This window comes from Haliotis cracherodii, unplaced genomic scaffold, assembly GCF_022045235.1.
Source record: "Haliotis cracherodii isolate W230 unplaced genomic scaffold, xgHalCrac1.p SCAF_16, whole genome shotgun sequence".
Classification (NCBI taxonomy): Eukaryota; Metazoa; Mollusca; class Gastropoda; order Lepetellida; family Haliotidae; genus Haliotis; species Haliotis cracherodii.
Genome location: NW_027266271.1, coordinates 26,232,264 through 26,257,504, shown reverse-complemented (window position 1 = coordinate 26,257,504; position 25,241 = coordinate 26,232,264). Strand labels below are relative to the sequence as shown.

The window sequence follows — 25,241 nt, the reverse complement described above, 5'->3', positions numbered from 1 at the left end:
TCAATATCCACGTCAATAACTCCCTGTAGTATATATTGGCCCCGTCCAGATTTAAGTACAAGGTGTACCAAGATAGAATTTGAGGGGTGAACATCGTTGGGATTTTGGCATTCTGAGTGATGAAAAAATACCTGCTTCACGGTGTTCACTGTGGCTCATTATAGACAAAAGGTGAGGCAACAATATCTACGCAATCTCTGACATCCATAATAGTCTTCTATGTTTTAACAATGTAGACATTTTCCTTGTGTAGGTGCCGTCGATTGATCGATTGCATTTCAAATGACGTTTTTCCTTCAATGAACATTGCTTTTGCTTTTTAAACAGTAACATTTGGTTAATTTACAAATTCTTTTAGTGGACTATCTTAGGAGAAAACGTCGAACTATCACGTCAGAAAGAGCACTCCATTCAAAAGTAGGGGACATCTTCATTCTATCAAACATGGCGCTCTTGTTGCCAAATTATCTTACCCATGCCAGGGGTTAATTGAGGTGAAATGGGGTTTATCGTCGCGTTCACGACTGTTGCACTTATATAGCGACGTGCATGCGTGTGTTGCTTGTACTAGTCCGGACTAGTTCCAACCGATTTCATAGTGCTAGCCCACTGAGATACTATGCCGCAGTTTAACACGAATACCCCCCTCAGACACACTGTACTGACGCTGAGCCAACCAGTCCTTGTTTCAGCCCCTTAATGTCGATGGCCAGGCAGGGTAACAACAAGTAAAACAACAACCATCTTTTAACGTCTATTTGGTGTGACGCGACCGGGGATCGAACCCCTAGACCTTCCGCTCACTTGGCAGGCGCTTTGGCACTAGACGACGGATGACGTCTCCATATCAGGGAGTGAACTACTCTGTGTCGGATTGATGCTATGACGGTGATGTTGACGTTTTGATGGTGGTGATATGATTGGGATGGTGGTAGTGATCAGGATTATGATAATTGACGACATTGCTATTATGATGGTGGTGGTGGGGACAAAATGTTACTGATATGATCACGATGACACTGGATAGGAATATCCATTAGTGACAGAGTGAAGGACAATTCACAATCCATACTACAGTCCATACTACGTACATACATTAGACCCGTGAAGATCCGGGGTAGAATAGGTCTTCAGTAGACCCGTGAAGATCCGGGGTAGAATAGGTCTTCAGTAGACCCGTGAAGATCCGGGGTAGAATAGGTCTTCAGTAGACCCGTGAAGAACCGGGGTAGAATAGGTCTTCAGTAGACCCGTGAAGATCCGGGGTAGAATAGGTCTTCAGTAGACCCGTGAAGATCCGGGGTAGAATAGGTCTTCAGTAGACCCGTGAAGATCTGGGGTAGAATAGGTCTTCAGTAGACCCGTGAAGATCCGGGGTAGAATAGGTCTTCAGCAACCCATGCTGGCCGTAAAAGGCGACTACATTTGTCGTAAAAGGCGACTAACGGGATTGGGTGGTCAGGCTCGCTGACTTGGTTGATGCATGTCATCGGTCCCAATTGCGTAGATCGATGCTCATGATGTCAATCACTGGATTGTCTGGCCCAGCGTCAATTATTTACAGACCGCCGTCATACAGCTGGGATATTGCTGAGTGCGTCGTTAAACAACAAGAAACAAACAAACAAACAAACAAACATACATACATACATACATACATACATACATACATACATACATACATACATACATACATACATTAACAATGAAGTGAGGAGGAATATCTTAATGTGTGATTTTAAATACGTGTATTTGGATGACAATGACTATGTCAATTATGATTATGGTGATGATTATGCTTATTAAGACGGTTGGTGTCATTGTGACGGAACAAGGATGTGTTTAAGTGACATGGCGATGTATGTCGTATCAACACCTAGTCTTCAATAAAAAAGAAAATCACAACACTTGACTGCCTTCATATTGGAGAAGAAACCGTTGAAATGGCCAATGTGGATAGTTATAGCCCTCTCTATGCACTGACACATCAAAGGGACCTTTTGAATCATCTTAATAGCTTTCTTGGAATACATGCAATATTGTGAGAATCGTGTCGGTTTATCTTTTTGCGACTTCCAGCAACAAAAGGTTGTCTGTGGTGCTGTTGTCAGAATGTAGGTTGAACAGCCAAGTCTAATTGCTCTGTTCCTTATGGGGGGAACAAGGACACTTACTGATGGTCTTTGTCGTTTAACTGGATTTTCTGCGTCAATCTCCCCACTGCGTTAACTGCATATTGTGATAGTGACTCAGGCATGTATGTTAAACGAAAGTGTTCGAAGGTACTTTAGAATAAACAAGGCCATGGCGCGTAACAAATGTGTTTATGAACACACAATGCCATTTAGAAAGTGGTCAAACATAACAAATGTTATATTTGGAATAACACTGTCTTAGTAATGTACAGATTCTCGTACTTTTTCTCGGATGGACTCGACCCACAAAGTACTAGAATGTGTACTTTACTAAGAAAGTGTTATTCCAAATATAACATTTGTTACGTTTGACTCTTGGCCATGGGAGCCGTGCCAGTTTACACTTGTCAGAGGGGTACACAAAGTACGTACCACTGGTCCTACTTTCGTTTGTGAAAGCCTCGGTGGCTGAGTGGGTTTGATCGCTGACTTTGTGTGCTGGCGGTTACGTGCCTCAACTCTGGCAGTGTGGGTTCGAATACCGGATGGGACTCAACCCCAAAAGTACTAGAACCTATACAGAAATAAGAAATATGACAATTGTTACATGTGTTGAGACGTAATGACTCTCACGTCATTTACGTCAGGTCACAAAACGTCACGAAACACCACTCACGTGATCCACACAATTTAAACGTCTGACGATGTATGTACCCGTCAGGAGTGTTCGTATAAACGACTGTACGTTGTTCTGCTACAAATCAGGACCCTCTTCGCGAAACGGTTTCAACTACGACTGACGCAGGTCTGTGTTGAAATGAAGGAGTTAGGATGCTCGTAGAACCTCGAACACATTATGAAACGGGGCTCGTGTGTGTATATAGATATTGTCATTGCTACTTAACGTCAGACAGGCACGTATATCCACAAAGACACGTATCACGTGACGAGGACACGTATCTCATCACACACAAAAGCAGTTGTCGCATCACAAACATTTTCACGATAAATGTGTCCATTACAAAAAGTTCTTCCTCGCATATCCTATCTTTCTCCGGTGGACACTTGATCTAAACTACACACACAAGCGAGCATTGTTCATTTTAATAGTGCATCTTTTACCTGACCAAGTCTCATTACAAAGAAATCCTCCTTATTTATTAAACGGCACGTTCTCAGTGCGTTTACCCTGGTCTGCCAAAAGGTTCTCTATTTGTGTGACAACTCAGTATACACGTCCGATGTCTTGTGTTTGTGAGCCCTCCAATAGAAATGTCATTGCATTCACGCTTGTGTTGTTACAGACAGGCAAATGTATACCTACAAGTCACGCGGTTAAGATCAAACGATCATTAATTCCCCGTGTTTATTGTATATATTTTCGAATATACATTCGATATACCCTCACTTTTAAAGGCCGCCTCCGTGGTGTAGTGGATAGAGCGTCTGCCCGGAGAGCGGAAGGTCGATGTTTCAATCCCGGTCGCGTCATACCAAAAAGACTTTAAAAGATGATAGTTGTTTTACTTGTTGTTACCCTGCCTGGTGCTTATTACTAGGACCAAACAAGGACTGGTCGGCTCGGAGTCAGTGTACTGTGTCTGAGTTGGGTATTAATGTAAAACTGAGGCATGGTATCTCAGTGGGCTAGCACACAAAAAACGCCATTACTCCGCCCAGAACAAGCAGGCCCACAACACACTGTTATCAACACAACATTGCAACATTTATCTATATCTCGATGTGCGCACCGTTGATTTCATGTGCGATTCGAACATAGCAAACAAGAGGCGAGCAGCGTGATAGTCGTGTTCAAAACGCCATCGAAAGTTCAATCGAATAGCACCGCTCTGATAAACAGACATTACATGACATAAATTCTTTCATATATGGAAACGATACTTCTATTCATGATATTTATGTCATGGTTAGCTGGCCCTGTTGTCGTGAGCAAACGCCCGTGTGTGCTTTTAAAGACTGCCGGCAAACAGGAGTGTTTTCAAAGTCCCAGGGATATCACGTTGCTCAAGAAGAACCAACTGCAGAAAGTTTGTAACCTCTCAACCAAAATGTTTGCGTGTTTGTCATTCAAATCTCCCATCACGACACTAATTTTGACTTTTTGTTGTTAATTATGAAATACGTACCTGTTAAGTCTTTGATGGGAATTTAGAAGCTGGAAGAACATGAATACCTGACACTTTTTACAGATAACAACTTCTTTTATTCTTTGTAACAACGCTTCAGTGCAACTCCTTCTTAAGCTGTTGTTGGTAATTCATTAAGCTGACACTGCAACCTCCCTACCAACCCCTGTTACCTCCCTTCTGTAGACTACAAAGAAATAATAGTAAGTCGGTCCTGACTCATTCATGACGCAGATGATTCCTAACGTCGACACAGTAACATAGTACTTATCCTCCTTTGGTAAATATATACAATGATGTGTCATGCCCATCTTATCAAGACCGAAGATGATCCCAAAGTCGTGACTAGCATATTTACATATTAAATGAGACCGTGTCCCCCGGTGTTCACAATCGCGTGAAATTCTCCGCTAAACGACCATTCATCAGGCAATATAACTGAAAAATGATACTCTACACCAAACTGTTTGGCGCCATGTTATAATACTCCAAGTATTGGAGTGTCGCAACCATGTCAAACGCACTGTTCTTTGAATACAGTCATATATGAATTGAGTACCTAGTCTCATTATGATGATTATGATGATAAGGATGGGGTTGGCTGACGTCGCTTACATTTGTTCCTTGATGCTTGGGTCATAGATTACCCTCCCTGTCATCATTATTTTCGTTTTTTTTCCCAAAACACCTATTATCCGTTTGTCACGTTAGCGCTAGGTTACGCACAAAGCAGATTTTCGGCTATGTCAAGGTGACCTGCAATCAGAGACCAGACCGACACAGATACTGTGGAATGTGTGGAAATTGATTCAGATCATCTGGGTACCAATATACCCCCAAACCAGGCCTAAAATGAAAGTACTTTGCAGTGTGGCCGACAGCCATGACTATCAACTCGTTACAGAAGGAGTCGCTGAGTAAACTAAAACACATTTCGAATCCCGAGAAACATGTCTTAGTTGGCACCAAGCGTTAACGGGTTTCAGTCAAGTCCCTCTTTCTATCTTTGATCTCTCAATCTTCACAATGGTGGTGCGGTCGTCGAAGATGCAGTAATTCGCTGTGAAGAGATTTGTTCCTCTGTCCAGGATCCGCTGATTGTTGATTCAAACCCAGAATGCCCGTTGGTTTCTCCAAAGTGGTTAACATCTACAACATGACCTTCGAGCCTTCTTCCCGCATCAATATGAAACTGACATACTGTTGCAGTCAGCGTAAAACCAAACTCACTCACTCACTCACTCTTATAGTGTCAAAGTGTACATCTGTTGTATAATTCAGTAAGATACTGCGGACACCGTACGTTTTCAAAGTCACCTAATATATGAGTGTTGTGTTTTGTGACTGTTCGCTTATTACTGGTGTGTTCTAGAGAACCCTCTGAAACAAAGCCGTGGTGAAACATGTCCAGAATTCGGGCAACACCTGTCACTTCAGCAGGTAGCTCGGTCATCAGCGTTAAGTGTTAACCGTATCAGGTACCACAAACCATTCTCTGGCAGGTAGCAGCTTTCCATGTGACGAGTAACACTGTTATTCTTGCAGGTGCTGAAGGCGATAAGAACTGCCTTGTTTTGTTTGTGGTTAAACATTGGTGCTTGTTAAAATGCTCCCAGTTTAGCTCCTAGCTAAAGTGCCTGTCTGCATATTTCTGTCTTTGGATAGGGTCGGTTTCCATGTTGTAATTGCTTGAACATCCTCTGGTAAAATATATCTTTGTCAATCTTCCAAAACGGAATGCACTAATGGTATAATAGTTTTCATACAATAAAACCCATGCATCATGTCACACGTGCTAACAGTCCACTGAACAACAGGGTCAGCGAATTTCTGTGACCTTTTCATAATGACAGGAAATGGTTCGCGACCATCAGATTGACATGAAAAGGTATGCATCTGTCAACTTCTATAGTAACGTAAAGTGTTGATAACGAATATACTTCGTAATATTTAGCCTATTTACTTAATCTGATTTAGAGTGTAGCCAGCTAGTTAAAGTGTTAGCTTGTCATACCGAGTTTCCGGTGTCGATTCCACTCATGGGTACATTGTGTGAGCCCAGCCTTGGTGGCTAACATCATGCAGATAGAAACCTCACTGATAAAGTTCGAAGCGAATGTTGCTGATATATCAATAGAAAAACGCGTAACTTTCACACTAAGTCTTGTGTTTAACCTTCACAATATGCGGGTTGGTAAGTCGTCGAATAACGGGATCGGGTGGTTTGGCTCGCTTACTTGGTTGATGCATGTCATCGTATCCAAGTTGCGTACAACGAAGCTCATGATATCAATCACTGTATTCTCTGGTCCAGACTAGTATTTACAAACCGATGTCGTAGCTGCAGTATTGGTGAGAGCAAGATTAAACATCACACACACACACACACACACACACACACACACACACACACACACACACACACACACACACACACACTAGTCCATCTTCAACAGCAGGACGTTAGATGTTTTCATTATTGTCCTTGAATAATCATCAAACGCCTTTTTTGAACAATTCAATTTCAAAACGTCCTTACCAAGAAAACATATTGTAAAAGCGTTCGACCTTACTTAATGCAACAACCATTCAAACTGTGGCAGTTCTGTAACTGATCTGTCGCCCGTTGAAAACAGTTTATCATAAATCCCCTTATCTGTTCATAGTCATGTTGAGAAGTCACACGCTTCAACACACAGAGTCGAACATCAGTGTAGTGACGTTGGTTTCACTCGACCAGGCTTCTGTAGCGCCATGACTGATCCATCAAAAACCATTAACACCACCAAGGTGGACACAACTCTCTGTCAGGACCCTGTCGATGTTCTTTAAGCTGCTATTCTTTGCTGTATCTGTAAAGGGGATTGTCGCCATTCAACTCTCAATAGATCTTGTGTCAGGTGGATTTGTATAGGATGTAGATGGTTTGATCTTGGCCCGCTGTTTGTTCATTGTTGATGTCGCCCCAATACGCTGTAGATAAAGCTGCTGGAGAAGCGTCACATTGACAGATGACGTTAATGGTACAATAGAACAACCTGACGTCGACACGGTTTGTCAACTATTTTTTCAAAGCTGTCTGGTGATATGTCCTTGAAGATGTGACGGATGATTCTGTAATGACTTTGAAGAGGTCAAGAAATGGCTCGCAGCGCCGTCGGGTACAATATTTCACTACTGTGTCAAGGCCACGGCGTCGGGTACAACATCTGACTACTGCACCCAGGCCACGCCGTCGGGTACAACATTTCACTACTGTGTCAAGGCCACGGCGTCGGGTACAACATCTGACTTCCGCATCCAGGCCACGCCGTCGGTTACAACATCACACTACAGCATCCAGGCCACGCCGTCCGGTACAACATGACATGACTTTGTCCAGGCCACGCCGTCGGGTACAACATCACACTACTGCATCCAGGCCACGCCGTCGGGTACAACATGACTCTCCTCTGTGCTCGACTTAGCTATATATCACATGCACAAGTGCAACCTATTATTGAAAAGTGCACGTTAATCAAAAGCATGTAGAAAAATTAACCTTACTTGGTAAGATCATCGATCTATGCTTACCACACTCCATCACTAATCCTTTATTATGTGTAATGTCGATAATATTCGATTATCATATGGAATTAGAATCTATAAGTAATTTAATGCCATGGTTTCTAAATTAATGAAATGGATTTCTGTATCTTTTGCCATGTCGGGAAAATACCAGGACTAGGAAAATTACCCACGACGAAAATTGAATTCAGATAACATTAACCGCAGGGCTGGCTACCCACAGCGTCAGTAACAAGACACTCAGCCGTCAGCTTTGTTCCCTTGTTACTTCACCGTGAAGGTTTGATGCATTGCGACAGGTAAAACGTTATTCAAAAGTTATTCAAACAATACTGCATTATATCCACAGGGTATTGGGTATGTTTTTGGCGAGGGACAGTAGGTAACTAGAGCAAGACGAACCCCCGTCTAGTGCCCTTTCACAGATAACAGTCGATAAGTGCTAGCTGTCTAATGGAACAATGGTATCCACCTTACCTTGTAGCCGTTACAAGAGACACGGGGACATTGCTCAAGCGAGACACAGTTTGAATACCTATAGGATATATTTCCCATCGAAAGGAGTAACCGAACTTGAATTCTTTCAGAAGACTGCAGACAGTTGTTATTCAGTTAAACACAAGACGACATGCACGAATTCGCATATGTGTGGACATGGCTTAAAGTGATGACATATTAATGTTGACAAATTGAACAAAAAATAAATATCTTAATTAAGTTTGAAGTTTATTCTTATAATGTTGTCCAGATAAGGACAATTTCACAACGAAACAAGAAATTTTTATCTACCCTTAAATGTTATTTTAGGGGGCACGGGTGGCCAAGCGTGTAAAGCGCTCCTACTCGCGGTGCTGATAAACGTCTTTTATAGGCCAGGATCCTTTGAAAAACACAGATTTGTGGGGATATTAAAACATTTTTCAAATGATTGGGGTCAGAGGGCAGGTAAAAATATTGGGTCAGCTTTTCCGGGACAGTCGTGAATGAAAGATTTCGTTTTTAATATATTTTTGTTGGGATCGTCAGTGTTTATTTTCTATTGACTTTAGATTTCTTGAAAACCCATGTGATTATTTTTCTTCATTTTTTTTATTGATTCAAAACCAAACAGGTTAACGCCCGGACAAGTACAATTCAATCAATGTCTCCCTAAGGCCATTGCACAACCATTGACATTGAACATATCTTGGTGCACTGATTTAAATAATGGCACGGACCAGGAAAGCAGGCAGTATCATTATCAAGTTATTTTGAACATGAATCTGGTTCACAAATACATTTATGATTTTATCCTTGACGTATGGTTTGATAATTACATTCAAAACATCGCTAAATCATATTTATATTTAAGTTACCACTCTAATACATTATTAAGTAGAGCGACCCTGGAGAGGTTCTTAGCCTAGAAGGGAACTTGAAGGTCTATGTGTATATGTTGGGAGAAACGCGGTAAGTCAAGTAATGGTTTAGGTCATGTCTGTTGGAAAATTCAACAAACTTTTCAAGTGGAAAAATTTCAGTGGTAAACATTGTTGTATATATATTTAAATTCAATCATTTCTGACTCGTCCAATAATGTATAGCCATATCTGTTATTGCTGGCGTCTATACGCTTATTTAATAAGGGTTTCTTTAATGAGAGGGGGGGGTGGGGTAGCCCAGTCATTCAAACGTTCGTCCGTCACGCCGGAGGCCCGGATTCGAAGACACACATGGGTACAATGTGTGAAGCCCATTTCTTGTGTCCCCCGTCGTGACATTAATTACTGAAATATTGCTAAATACGGTAACCAAACTCCCACTCACTCACTGTCAGTAAAGGGCAGACCTATTTGAACAGTGACAAAGTTTAAATATTTCCGTTCAGTTTTCAATTACCATCTCTTCAAAATTCTTATTAACGTCAAGATTATAGAAGTTAAAATTCGTGCCATACGTTCATTATCCTGCCTGTCCTTCCCACATGCCAGGGTAACTTCGCTTGCACCGTAAGAACCAATTTTCGAACCCTTCTTCATTGCCAAGTTGGAGCTGTCAAAGAGACTTCATGAGAGTCAGGCGGTGGAGACATCGAAGAATCTCAATGAAGCAGTGCTTTTCCCACGGTTCATTGGCAAAGCTAGGAGTTGGTTTAGTTTCCACTTCATAGAATTCACCGACAGATGGAGCTTGGGATAGGGGGAATGCAAACCACTTATCCCGATATGTGTTCTCAGCAAACATCGTTATTAGCTAGTTGGAGCCGCCTTGTTTTTTAGGCGTGCATGTATGTAACCTGTCACGATACTTGGAAAACACATTTTTCATCTGTGGCTAGACAGCCTCCCTTAGATTATAGACGTTCGAACGTTTTTAAGTTCTTTCAAACTTTGTTTCATTAGCCCGCTCCCAATTTTCATAGTTTCATATTTTGATATAATTACGTCACGGTACATTTGAGTGTAAATGAGACTTAATAATCCACCCGTTCTTATTTAACTCAGCTGTTTCCGAAATAAATACGCGTCTTTTTAGTGTATCATTAAAACTTCATCCTCTTTAAAAATTAAGTTAAAACAGTGATGTGCATAAATTACGCCAGACATGTTTGGGATACACAGAACATTTTTTCTGTTGCTTCAAACGTCTTTGAATGAATATCCTTTTCAATGAACCTTCGGTTTTTTCGCAGGCCATTGGCGTATATTCGAGTCCCAGGACCCCAACAGGCGGTATGACGATTCTCATCTGATCGTCATGAGGGAGCTGAAGGAAGAAGATGGGAGGAAGCCAGGTGAGGACACGGGTACAGAGTTATTTCCCTTGATTTTTTATCAACTGATCCTTGATGTTTCTGTAACAATAACTAAAATTCAACTGTCACGAAAATAAACAATCATGTTGGTGTTGGGGTTGTTTCTATAATAATGACGTGAAATACCAATTATTTAACACGAAGGTAGATGATGATGATGATGATGACGATGATGATGACGATTATTTTAAATTTTTTCAGCATTTCTCAGCAACTCTACCAACCAGGTAGATTCTCGGACAAACATTCGAAATGTGAGTATTATTCAACCCAATTTTCTTTTCTGGAAAATCTTTGGCACCAATGTCATTGCCCAATTGCTCAATCACAGTGTGGGGTTTGTTTGGATATTTACTCTTTGGTGATAGCCCTTGCAATCGTAATTGAAGCCCAGGACCCACTTGCACAATGCGATCTTAGCACTACAACTATTGTAAGCCTATGTTAAAGGATGGGGGTTACAATGATCTTAGCGCTAAGATCGCTTTGTGCAAGTGTGCCCTGGTGTTTCGCGCCATTGACTTTGTATTCCACATTCTGAACAGCTCCAGGGTTTTCCCAACGTTGTTATTAATTGATTATATTTCTTCCAGGGGGAGACAACTCTGAGCCCATTTCTCAAGGAGCGAGATGACCGAGTACAGACTATGACGCACTGGTGTAGCAAGCTCAAGCCTCGAGCTCCTGATCCGTCCACCATCACAGAGGACAAACTCGGCCAAATGCTGGTGGACGACAAACACAAGTTTCTGTACTGTCAGATTCCGGGTGTAGCTCAGACCGACTGGAGGCGAATCTTGGTGTTTCTTACAGGACAGGTCAAGGTCGCATCTCACCTGAAAATATCAGGGTCAGACGTTCATTCAAAATACGGAAAATATTTGAAAAAATTAAGTGATTTTCCACCAGCGGAGCGGAAAAAGAGGATTCAGAATTATTTCAAAGTGATGTTTGTACGAGAACCGATGGAGCGGTTAGTCTCATCCTACAAGAGTAAGTTCGAGGCAAAATACAGCAAATATTTTCACCAATCGTTTGGGCGGAAGATTGTGAAGAAGTACCGGAAGAAGCCGACGAAGGAGTCTCTCCAGAAAGGAAGTGACGTCACGTTTAGTGAGTTCATTCAGTTCGTGATAGACTCGGAACATTCGGAGGAGAATCTCAACGAGCATTGGCAGCAGTACTACAAGCAGTGCCACCCATGCCTCGTCTCCTACGACTTCATCGGCAAATACGAGACTCTCAACGACGACGTGAACCATGTCCTCGAGAAAATAAACGCTGCCCAAAAAATCAAAGGTCCTCTTGGAACGTCTAACTTTACATATCAGGAGAAACTTCTGAAGACAATGTACAAGTCAGTGTCACCCAAAAATCTACAAAGACTGTGGAAGATCTATTACCCCGATTACAACTTGTTCAGCTACCCGTACCCGTCTGTGTTGGACAACCTTCTAGACTTCCAGGGAATACCATGAGACCGTTCTGAGAAATTTTTGTAACTGGGCAACGAATGCAAGCTTATTTCGTCACTCTGCATCCAATCTCTGATGGATACATTGCTGCTGCTTCAAAATGCCGTGTCATGATTGAGGTTGTGTATGCAAGACAAAACACACGGGGTTATTAGTTAACTACTAAATGTCTTCGTCGAGTTATGGATGAAACTGTGCATGCAAGACAACACCGGGTTACTGGTTAACTCACTTAATGTCTTTGTTGTCAACGCTTGGAAATATTATGGATGCAAGACACGGAGATTTGTCGCAACTCTCCACTATACATTGCTTAATGCTCAAGTTTTTCTCCCGGTACTGTTGTCTTGAAGGTGGAGTATGTTCGGTGAACGTAACTCACGTGTTGTGGTATCCGTGATATACTTCTTCCAGATCTCAGATGTATGCGAGTGTACGCGTGATTCAGTATTGTAGTCGGATGTACTCTGCATGCGTATTAAGCTGTGAATGTAGCAGAATGTGTTTCGAGTGAGTCTGTCCGTGTGTCGGGTAGAGCTTGTCGAGGAAGCCTGTAAGTAAATACTCTGCGGCTGAACTATTGTAATTATGCTTAGTGTTTCTCAAAACAACAACAAAGACTTGGAGATGATAACCCGCAATAGTTCAGCCTATTTTGACTTCGAACCTATCCAAGAATGATATTGGACATCATGGGACAACGCAGCCCTTGTTTGTTGGATAGTGTGATGATCAAACCAGACATGTGTGGCGGACACACGGCATTGTTGCCATCTTCTGACTGACACTGCTCGTGTATGTGTTATTTGCATTCAGACTCATTGGTCTCATTTGTACAGCTTATTTATAGATATATACATGCCTGGTGCATTTGTACAAATTGTATATACTTAGAAAGTGGGAGCTTTTAGAGGATACCTACCCCCAGCATTGGATATAACGAAAACAAGGAGCTTTGCAATCATATCAACATGAAAAAAAGGCTGTTGCGATGAACATATTCATTACACCTATATATTGGGCTGGGATTTCGACTGTTTATAGCAGTCCAGCACTATCACGGCTGGATGGGCTTCTCACTTTGTACCCAGATTCGAACTCGGAGTTTCGGCATGGCGAGCCACCACCACTTCCAGACTTATGGGGAAGAGTTATAATAATAATCAGGATTAGTCCAGTTTTAATTCACGCATGCTCAAAGTGCATCACATGGTATGACTCGGTAGGCGGACCTATATGATTTCTCTTTGTTGTTGGCGAAGCTTTAGTGTATAGCGTATAAGTAATCGTTACCGTGAAGTGTTGGCGGGATTACTTTGTTTGTTGTTTAACGCCGCACTCAGCAATATTCCAGCTATATGACGGCGGTCTGTAAATAATCGAGTCTGGACCAGACAATCCAGTGATTGAAATCATGAGGGACCTATAGGCATGTAAGTTGCATCTTCATCAGCCCCGAGATTAACCATGTAGACGTCGAAGTTCTGAATTTCCCTACGTCAAGCCGTCACGCCGTGATAACAGATCTGAAATGTTGTTCGAAGCGGCGTTAAACACAAAACTCACTCACTAACTCATCTGACTTAATTTTCAAGCCAAGCTGTTTCGTGATAGCCAAATGTTCGTTATATCCAATACAACACGGATTATCAGCTGTGATTTTGAAGTGCACATCAGTCAACGATACTGCACTGTGGGTGACCTATATCAACCAAAGAATGGGAAATATAACATTATCAAATGATATACTAGTCGCTATTGTAGGTTATGCATGACGTATACATGAGGGGCCTCTGGCTGTAGCTCACCTGAATTTGCTCACGCGTTTAAATATGTATTATAGTGTGATGACGTTTAAATCTTGAGACGTCACTATTCAGACTTTATGTATATATTCTGTGTCATTAAACATTGTTTTAGAAAAAACAAATAACATGCGCACATTCATTGACTGAAACGTGTACGTTTTGATTATGATTGTATTATGGCTAAGGCAGTTGAGTCCCGACTAGATTGCCTGAGCGCCCACCATCTGTTAATATTGTTTCAGTGATCATATCGTGTTTCGTTTGTCCAGAAACTCGTAAATATGGACTGGATGTTCCGGTTTAACGAGTTTCGACTATTCCACACACACACACACACACACACACACACACACACACACAAAAAAAAAACAAGGACTGGAAGTCTTGATCTGGCACTAGACTGCGAGCAGGTGCCGTGCTGAAAGCATCCGTGGATCGCAGTAATATAGTATTGTCTTCTTCCCTTGAAATCACGTTGTCAATTTTATCAGCTCACGGTTGGACATCCTTCGTTAATAATCGTTAACGATCGGAAACTTCCGTCCGTTCCGTCAAGCACATCTATGACTTGCCTTTGTTTGAAGACTCGCTACCATTCAGCCTTGTTATCAAATTGTAGTTCTGAAGGCAGCAAGACGAGTTATGGACACAAAGACAACCCGAGCCTGTATTTGCGACTTCCATTGTAGACCTTAGAGTTCAGTCATACCGTCCATCGCTGTTCATGTTTATGTCTGAAGAAAATATTATGTGTTAATGTCACGTGACCCTGTCTGTGTTTATGTTCGTGTGAGTACATAATTTATCAACTGGGCGCTGTCTTCACGAAATGGGTTTCAGCAAACATTTGAAGACGCTGGATTGACATGGCTTGTCCTGGTCTTCATGATTATTAGGTGACGAAATATTGCATAGGGTAAATAGTTATATTGGAAATTAATTCAACACATTGTAACTTTTGTGCATAATAGTAGTTTCCGCAGTTAGTACATGGGAAAGACGCGACTTGTACAAACCCTCGTTATCTCTAACTCTTTCATCTCGATGTATCGAATTAGGCGATGTATCGAATTAGTCCCGGCAGAATCTGTATCAGTATTGTCTGATCTCGGCATTTCTCTTGTCCCAAACTGCAGACAACTCAATTGTTTTATGGTCCCCCAGACTTCGAGATAGCGAAGAAGCCGTCTTTTCCTTAACGTTATGACGTAGAGAATTTGTATGGAGTCATGTTGGCACTTTAAGGCTCTTACTATCAAGACAAAACCCTGTATTGTCTCTTTTGTGTTGATGTTTTGTGCATCTCGTTATTTTGTTGTTTGTACATTGACCTCATCGCTGGAGATGTTGTTCACTGACATAGTTCATCTGTTGATTTCTTGACATGCGCAGTATGTATCATCTGGGGGAATGGACTCCAATTGAAATACATTTGTACATTGCAGCGGGAAAGTAAAGGTTTTTTAACTATACATGTGTTGTGTTTTGATCTTGTCAAGACGCCTCCAACCTTTTCTAGGCGAAGCTTTAGTGTATAGCGTATATAAGTATGCGTTACTGTTGAAGTGTTGGCGGGATTGTTCCGCTTATTTTGTTTGTTTGTTGTTTAACGCCGCACTCTGCAATATTCCAGCTATATGGCGGCGGTCTGTAAACAATCGAGTCTGGACCAGACAATCCAGTGATTGACATCATGAGCATCGATCTACGCAACTGGGATTCGATGACATGCATCAACCAAGTCAGCGATCCTGTTAGTGGACTTTTAGGGCAAGCATGGGTTGCTGAAGACCTATTCTAACCCAGATCTTCACTGGTCTTACGCCCCTACGGACAAGGTTTAGGAAGAGAGGCAAGTCAAAAGTGGTCAAGTTTCTCACTTTAGTGAGACCCAGGAGCACGACCTGTGAAATCAGAATTATATATTATTTTTGTCGTAAAAGACGAGGACACAAAACATTAGGCGGCTGTTATAGTTATTCATATGGACATCCATTTTTTATTGGGTTCGATTCAAGGCCGCCTTGATTGTGTGTTTGATTGTATGTTGTTTAACGCCGCACCCATCAGTATTCCAGCTACATGATGGCGGATAACTTCTTTAAGTGGCACTTAGAAGATGGTATGATGAACAACGGAGATAGTTATCTCCTTGCCTGACCCGAGATAATCACGGGTCACGCCCCCTTGAACAATATTTCAGTCATATCACGGTGTGTAGAGGTTTATCCAGGATTTTGAAAATTGGGGTTGCAATCAATTCACAACTCATAAAAGAACCCAAAAAACATGACACAGAAGGTGAAATGGGGGTGGGGTGAAAAAGAGAATTTGAAATAAATAAAATATACTCTTCCGAAAATGTAGGGGATTCTCAAAAATAACAGACGATTACAGATATAATGGCTGGATAAGAAAGCGAAGGACTAGGTGTAACATAACAATTAACAGAACGTGTTGGCGGTGTGGTGTGAAGGTGCCAACAACCAAGAAAGACAAGACCAGTAATGGTTCATGCCCTCAGGATTGATCGAACATTCGTTTTTTACGGCGTGGCATGGTCCGAACCCATCTCTCATTGACACTTTGAGGGAGTTTTGTCCATTCCAATTGCAGCTTCTGTCTGGCCCAGTTCGGCTAATGTAGCGGGTTGCTTTTGAAATCGGCGTACACGTCACCCGATCGTGTTCCAGACAGGCGCCATGGAGGAGTGAGTTGTGTTTGCAGCTTTTAACAGTATTCCAGTTATATCACGGTGTGTCAGCTTAATGTGGGAGAAAAGCCCGAAGTGGTCTCAGACGTTTACCACATCGGTGGAACCTACGGGTATGGTGCTGACAAACCTAGAAACATAATTTAGGTCGGACCGGGATTCGAATCCACAATCATAGGTTTCTGGCGTGTCCAAGGGACGCAACTCTGCACAGCGAACCGCGGCGCCTAAGACGACCCCTTTGGACCACACAAGACCCCGCGCCATGGAGGAAACGTCAGGACTCATGACAATTCATTGCATTCTGGTTATCTTTTGTTGCTTGGGGTAGTCACTTCGATACGTGCATGGTGGTTTAAAGAAAAAACGTGGACCAGCATGATGAATAAACGGCACAATTACTGGCGCCATTATGTTGTCTTGGTAGTATATGCAGTGACGTTCACAGTGATCCGGCCAAATGTCATCACAGACCCACCCTCAAATCAGTCATGATGGCTTACGTTGACGTTCTCATGACATTCGTTAGGGCGCTTCAAGACACGTCCATGCCTATCCAGAAAGTCCAGAGTGATTGAAAACATTACACGGGGCCATCGGCGATCCTCCCATTTTTCTACGCTCTACACACCATTGGCGTTCGTCTCGAATGCGTCGATTTCTTAAGGGTGGTACAACACGTAGTAGCCGAGCATGCAGATTTGCAGTCGACTCGAACGCGTCCTGCAACACGTGCTGTGTTGTCATGAATTGCACGTGCTTGACTGGCTCCTAGGAATTTCGCGCGTGGAACACGAAGTTCAAGGTCGCATACAGAGAGTTTTGTTTACCGCCGCTTTGAACAGTGTTTAAGTAACAGCCAATGGTACAGCTTGGGGGTGGGGGGGGGAACCCACGAGTACAGGTATGGTGCAGACAGCCCAAGAAACATAATCAGGGGGAATCTTGGATTCAAACCCACTAGCCAAAATATCCACAGAAATTTGCATATTTGTGAAAAAAAAATTGATTTAGACACGGTTGGGGAGTACCGGTCGATGATCATCTTCTAAATAGAAAAAACATGCTAGTTTCTTATCAACATTCTAAATTATATTCTTCCGGAATATTCCTGATATCGATTTCAAAACCATGACCCACTTCGGAGGTGGTTGGCGGGTTCAAAGTTCACCCTCATATGTGGCGGGTCACACATGTAAATATATCAACTCTTCATTTACTACCAAAACAGTAAACCCGTGAGGATCCGGGTTAGAACAGGTCTTCAACAATCCATGCTTGCCGAGAGAGGAGACTATGCTTGTCATAAGTGGCGACTAACGGGAGGGGTGGTCAGGCCCGGTGACTTGTTAAATGCATGTCATCGTATCCCAATTGAGAAGATCGATCTTCATGATACCAATCACTGGATTGTCTGGTCCAGAATCGATTAGATACGGCGTTAAAAAACAAACAAACGAAAACATGGGTGGCCGAGTAGACCAAGGCACCGCAATTTGCTGTTCAATACTCCCCATACCCGCTTGGGATTTGCTTCGATATTGACTTAGTAACATGCTCGTGCCCGCGGTTTCCCCAAAGTGGTTTCATTAGCGTCACTGCTGGCTTTCCTTGTGCATTAATTATACTGACGCGACATGGACTCGGTTGAACATCGTACAACCAGACACACAGTCATCTGCAACAACTCAGTCGAAGTCGGGGGACATTAGGAACCACTCGGCTTATTCCGTTATCTACTTAATACCTCGGTAATGGGGCAGTGATGTCATTCGTGATACACTCGTGACATTCCGGGACACGCCCATGCGAGTGGTTACGAATGTGACGTTGCATAATTTCACTGTAAACCGAATACCGACCACACATGACGGGCGAATATCTTCTTAAGTCTTCTTAAAAAAGGATAATAGGAATTAGGTATAGAATTTGATATCGAGTAACATCAATATAAGGGTCATGACAGCCAATCGAAACGTGAAGCTTTTCAGAAAAGGGTAATAACTTTGTTCATAATTTGAAATTAGGCAGTTCTAGTGGGTCAGAAGCGAGTTTACTATGCATTGAACATTAATCGAAAGATTTTATGAAGGAACAGCGCACAGTAAGCAGCAAAGCACGCAGGGCTGTCATCGTTGTCCTGTTGGCAAAGTTTGAAAGGTGTTGATGTGTGGGTATTTTGCCCACGCTTCTTTCAATACCTTACCAGGAAACACGGCTAAGGCGAGTAGAGTTAGCTCCCTTATCAGAATTCCCCCCCCCCCCCCCCCCCCCCCCGCTATAACGGTGAGGTGAGGTGAAATGGGGTTTAACGTCGCGTCGAAGATTATTGCACTTATATAGCGACGTGCAGTTTGTGTGGCTGCTTGTTCTAGTCCGAAGTGATGCCGATTTATAGTGCCAGCTCACTGAGATACCATGCCGCAGTTTAACATGAATACCCCACTCAGACACAGTATACAGAATCCGAGCCGACCAGTCCTTGTTTTAGCCCCTTAATGCCGAGCGCCAGACAGGGTAACAACAAGTACCATCTTTTAACGTCTTTTGGTATGACGCGGCCGGGGATCGAACCCCGGACCTTCCGCTCTCCGGGCGGACGCTCTACCACTAGACCACGGAGGCGGTCCCCGCTACAACGAAAATGGCACTGCGCCACCTAATGTAACAGGAAAAACGTATATAGATTATATACGTCTTTGGTAATAGCTAACGAATATAATAAATGTTAATTCCTTCAACAAGTGAATCGTTTACTGATTATAACCAACGAAACAATATATTCTTTCAATCCCCAGATTTTAAGCAACTACTCTACTCCTTCATTTATGACGGCAGCTGTATGCGGCATCAACCTCAAGTAGTGAAAGGAGCAAGTTCATTGAAAGTATTTAAACAGACAATACGCCAGAAACAAAAGCCTTGTTTTTATCTCATATGAAATAGGAAAGTAAATATTATACATACAGGACTTAGGTGTGCATGCAATCTTAAGCCGACTTATTCAAGGCGGATCTTCCAGAAAATCTGTAATTGTGGTTCAGCTTTAAATTTTGTTCCTCGAATATCGTAATTTCTCGTAAGATCTCATAGACTGCTATCACATGATTTTTTTCCAAACTGACATAACATTTGATTTTATCATTTTTTTGGCGATCCAAACTCAGATCCAAACACTTGCTTTTTAATTCTGTACATGATAATTTTCAGTCAACTAAACGATTTAATCATTTTGTGTCACTACCACTACTTAACATTGTACGAGCGCCTCAATCAATCAGACGCCGTACTCATCATCCGATATGGTGAGTGAGTGAGAGAGTATGGTTTAACGCCGCTTTTAGCAATATTCCAGCAATATCATGGCGGGGGACACCACAAATGGGCTTCACACATTGTACCCATGTCAGGAATCGAACTAAGGTCTTCGTCGTGACGAGCGAACGCTTTAACCACTAGGCTACCCGACCGCCCCTCATCCGATATGGAGTTACAACATACACGGCCACATACCACTGTCATGGTAGTATATGAAGATTCCTAAAAACTAATCAATTCCCTTCTTTTTTTCAAAGTACGAACAAAACAAAACCCCAATGAAAAGGCTATGAAAGGAAGACGTTCATTTAAATCCGAAAGCAGATGTCAGTTGGAAAGTAGTGAGGTACCTATATGAACTAACCCATGCTTGTCGTAAAAGGCGACTAACGGGATCGGGAGGTCAGGCTCGCTGACTTGGTTGATGTATGTCATCGTATCCCAATTGCGTGGATCGTTGCTCATGATGTCAATCACTGTATTGTCTGGTCCAGACTTGATTATTTACAGACCGCCGTCATATAGCTGGAATATTACTGAGTGCGGCGTTGAACTACAAACAAACAAAACCTGTACTTCTCGGTAAAATTGCTGGCATGTTATGTCGTTGAGTTATCTATCTTTCGGGGCTTTATCGTTTGATCCATTTCTCTTTGCTTCGTACGTTTACATAATGTAAAATAGATCACACAGTTCCCTGGGACCTTTCGTGTTACTTATACCCGGCTCTCAAACGTTCTCCGATGTTGACAGAGAGAGATCGTGAAATTCCCCTGCCTATATCAAGCTGGGGATCAGCCTTTTATATTTATTTACCCTGCAAATGTATCAAACGTAGCTATAGGTCATACGCGATTTAACGTCGCGTTCAAGACTATTAAGGGGCTATAGTGAGTGAGTGAGTATGGTTTTACGCAGCTTTTAGCAATATTCCAGCAATTACACGGCGGGGGACACCAGAAATGGGCTTCACACATTGAACCCATGTCGGGAATCGAACCCGGGTCTTTGGCGTGACGAGCGAACGCTTTAACCACTAGGCTACCCGACCGCCCCCACATGGTAAATAAGATAAGCCCCTTAGTATGTGGCGTTAATATACTTCAATTTATTCAACTCTCTCGGTTGAATTTAATTAAATCAAAGATAGATACTCACATTCAACAAGTGAGAGACTTCTAAGGGACGACTGCTGTTATGGTAAGAGCTTCTATATCACGTCCCGGGACAATATTTAAGGAAAACCCCAAATCTTTTCAGAAATTATTAAATTTTGTAAAAAATACGCTGTGGAGTTCAGTCTTCATGGTAAATTCAATACTAGTATTTGGTCCATGGCCCGTGATCATCGATGCAGGCACCACATCTTCTGCGCACGCTGGATACCAAACGACGGATTGTCTCCCCTGTATCCCGCAATTCTTCTTGTAGGTCTGTCCAAGCTGTTGCAAATTCTGGGAACGCTTAGGTCGGTTGCTAATCTTTCGGCCTAGAACATCCCATCGGTTCAATCAGTTACCTGTCTGGAGATCTGACTGGCCTGACAATGCTGTGACACCTCGCTGCTTTAGACAGGCGACTGCAACAGCTCTGTCACTCAGGCCCTGAAACAAATATGTCCAATACAAGCATATGCAAGTCTATAAGAGTGAGCAAGTAGAAATTACTGCAGGGCTCTTTTCTATTGTATTTTATTTAGATAATTTAATAACTTGTTTCTGCAAAATATGTTCATTTCGGAGACTAGTTCTTAAGTCTCGACGTACGTTGTCATCCTGGAACTCAAAGTTCTGACCTACGCGCTGAGCAAATGAGATGACCACTGGACGTAACATTTGGTCCACATACACTTAGAAAAGACTCTAGTGAATTCTACTAACTTAACTAGTAACAGCGGTCCAGAGGGTTAGTAAACAGCGAATTCACTATCTGCCTGGTAGAGAGCACGAAGGTGCTGAAGATAAGTGAGTTTCCCTTCTTAATTTACTTCGTTGTTGTTGTTTGGACTTTAACGCCGCACTCAGCAATATTTCAGCTATATGACGACGGTCTGGAAATAATCGAGTCTGAACCACACAATCAAGTGATCACAATCCGGTGATTGACAACATGACCATCGATCCTCGCAATTGGGATACGTTGACATGCATCAGCCTGACCACCCGATCCCGTTAGTCGCCTCTTACGACAAGCATAGTCGCCTTATAAAGCAAGCATGGGTTGCTGTAGACCTGTTCTACCCCGGATTTTTACGGGTCAGCTTTAAAAGGTGCTTTGACAGGTAAAATGATGATAAATTAGAAAATATTTGTGTGTTTTCATGCATGATTTAAAAGGGCCTGTAGCCTGGGGTAATTACCTAAATCACATCGGAGGGGTGTTTGCTCGTCAAAGGCGCCGGAATTACCAGGGCAGAGTTGCGCCCCTTAGATGTGCCGGATTACAAAACGTGGATTCACAGGAACTCGTTATTGGTCAGTAACTAAAAATATATACCCCCTAAATGTAAGTAGAGAAAAGTATGCTATATATACTTACATATAGGGGGTACATATTTTTATTTACTGACCAATAACGAGTTCCTGTGCGAGGATTCCTTGATTCGAACTGATAATGCTGTACCATTTAAAGGGGCACTGATCTAACGGACTGGTTGTTGCCTTTGTTATTGTTTTTCCCCCGTGAGTACCCGGATGATACGCAACGCAACTGAGCGTGACCAGAGACTGGGCTACCGTCTGCAAGGACAGCTAAATAAACTTGGAGGCTGGAGGCAATATTAGTTTTACGCATTTTTGAACACTGATTGGTTAACTGTGATCTATAAAGATTTCGACAAAGGGCGTATGTTAATTAATTTCTTCAGCCTAAACAAACAGACAAAAAAAACAAGGGAGCTAATCGGATGTCGTCATTTGGAAATACCCCCGATGGTTATAGTTTAATACTAAAAAAAGTATCCATGCAGTGAAAGCATTTTCGGATTTCGGCTTGCGTCGATAATACGATTACTATACTCCCTTGTTGTCATCCACATTTTCTCGTATAACCCTACACTTGTGCATTTGTTGTCATTCACTTGATGCTCAGTTAATGAATTTATTACAGGTACAATTAGTGGTAGCACCACTTTGATTACCTGACAAAGGTTCCCATTTGGCATTTATTGTGTCTGGGGTAATTATTCAATCTAAATCCAGGTTTGAAGTGAGGTGAAATGTGTGTTATGCAATATGCACGTGGCAGCCCAGCAAGAGATGAATGATCAGTTGATATACTTTTTTTTGTAAATTAACGGATCGTTCCTAGTCATCAAAGGATTAACAGAAAATACGTTGATTGATTAATTACTGTTATCTTGCACAGTGGATATGTCAAGAGTGAGTGTTTACATGTCTAGGTTTACTTAAACAAAGGGAATACACTCATATCATGGCGCGAAGTGCCGATGTAAAAACATCATACTTTGTTCAAAGGGTTAACTGATAATACATTGATTGATTGATCATTGTTATGTATCACTCAATGGAATTTTTAGGAACCGTGGACGTTATGAAAACAGTTGTCACGTGGGCTTTCTCAACCGACCATTGAGACTTGACACCTATGTAAAACACCTGAAACAATCCAAGCGATCAGTTGAGAAACGAACACGGGTTATAATATCCCGAAACGATATACATCTTTTAAAATATTTGATTGTTACTGAGACACGTGACATCGAATAAGTTTCTTTGTACAGCTGCAGACAAGTGGGATATTGTTCCTTTGTGTGGATATTCACAGATACATTCCTCGAACAGGGAAGCTGCCTAAAACTTATACACATAAATTTGGTAGGTTGTAATTATGATATTTGCATTTTGTTTTCCTTCATTTGAACCGATTCGTTCTTGTTTCTCTACGTATTGGTTGGGAAATTCTTCAATGCGCGATAGACGTTGTTGTCACAGGTCTTTTCCTTTCTAAGCGTGTATATATTACCGTCAATTTGTAAAATGTGATTCTCTCCGGTAATTTATAAAATGTGTAAATATTTCAGTTATTTTGACTAAAAAATCTGTCCAGATTGATCAAAACGATCAAAAGGGCCTACAAACATCACAACAGATTATTATGTAGGATTAAAAGCCAAACAACTTTGAAATGTACTTTTCAACGTAACATTTTCAGTCTCTTGGTGATGACATTAAACATCAAAATGTTTGGAATTCGTTGTCATAATAATACAGATGGAAATGTTTTTCAGTCACTTTGTAAAATAACTGAATATTTAGACGTTTAATACATTTGTTACACATTTGACAGTAAAAAAATATACACACTATACAAAAAGCATATGCTCAGGTGAAATATTTACTTTGTGTTGCACGTCAAAATAGAGTAAACGAAAATCGCAAAATTACCAAGCAATTGACTTATCAAAACTTCGTCACCATTACCGATGCTACTCACAAAGATACCTACATTTCGATATCTTCTCAAAAACTGTATTTCATTTTGTTGATCAATGTGACCATACGCCCTTATTACTACCCATAAAAGTGATTAATGCGCTTACGAATTTCGCAGCAGAGGTCGCAAACTAGTCTAGATTTCTGCTATACATCCGGGTACTCACTGGGAAAAACTATAACAAAGGCATCAACCAGTCCCGGGGAATTGCGTTAGATCAGTGCCCCTTTAAGACAATGCCTGTGCTCGTGGATTTCACAAAAGTGGTATACATTGCCTCACGCCTGTATCAGTTCAGGCTTTCCTCCCTCAAACAGATGTCACGATATAACTAAAGCTGTTCAGTGTTGAAGCGGCATAAAACACAATTTCCCCAATTTTGGTTTGCCAGTTGAATGCTTTAGAAACGAGATTGGACAATGAATCTATGTACGATCGAATATGCACATGGGTAATTTCGATTTAATTAATTTAATTTAGTTTCGCAAATTAAGAAAGGCTGGATGTGGTGTCTCGTTACATATTTGCCCTCTAGATATTTGTTTTGTTCTGTAAACATCATATTTTATCAGCCGATTATATTTAGATATCGCCGTGTCTTCGAACCGTGAACACAGTGCGAGAAAACACAAACCTGCAATGGCAGTGACTATATGCTCAATTTTGATTGGTTAAAAATATTCCTCGAGTTAATCTTGGAAAATGTATGTATTATCTATATATATGTTATTTTCTAAAATGTATTGTATTTGATAATGCGCAAATAATTGATATTTGCTTTAACTATCGATGACATTACTGCGAATCTATTATCCGCCATATTAGAAAA

General features: G+C 41.7%; 1 protein-coding gene across 3 annotated transcripts in view; it reads left to right on the top strand.

Annotated features, from left to right (window-relative positions):
- Positions 1–14,280, top strand: part of LOC139464013 (carbohydrate sulfotransferase 11-like) — an 83,600-nt gene extending 69,320 nt beyond the window's left edge. For 2 of the 3 annotated variants that reach the window (XM_071245524.1, XM_071245523.1), the window contains 3 exons: positions 10,521–10,634; positions 10,845–10,897; positions 11,237–14,280. In XM_071245524.1, the coding sequence (XP_071101625.1) occupies positions 10,521–10,634; positions 10,845–10,897; positions 11,237–12,121 (1,052 nt within the window). In that variant the 3' untranslated portion in view covers positions 12,122–14,280. The remainder of the gene's footprint in view (positions 1–10,520; positions 10,635–10,844; positions 10,898–11,236) is intronic. The other variant, XM_071245525.1, reaches the window with a different exon arrangement.
- The last annotated feature ends 10,961 nt before the right edge of the window (positions 14,281–25,241 follow it).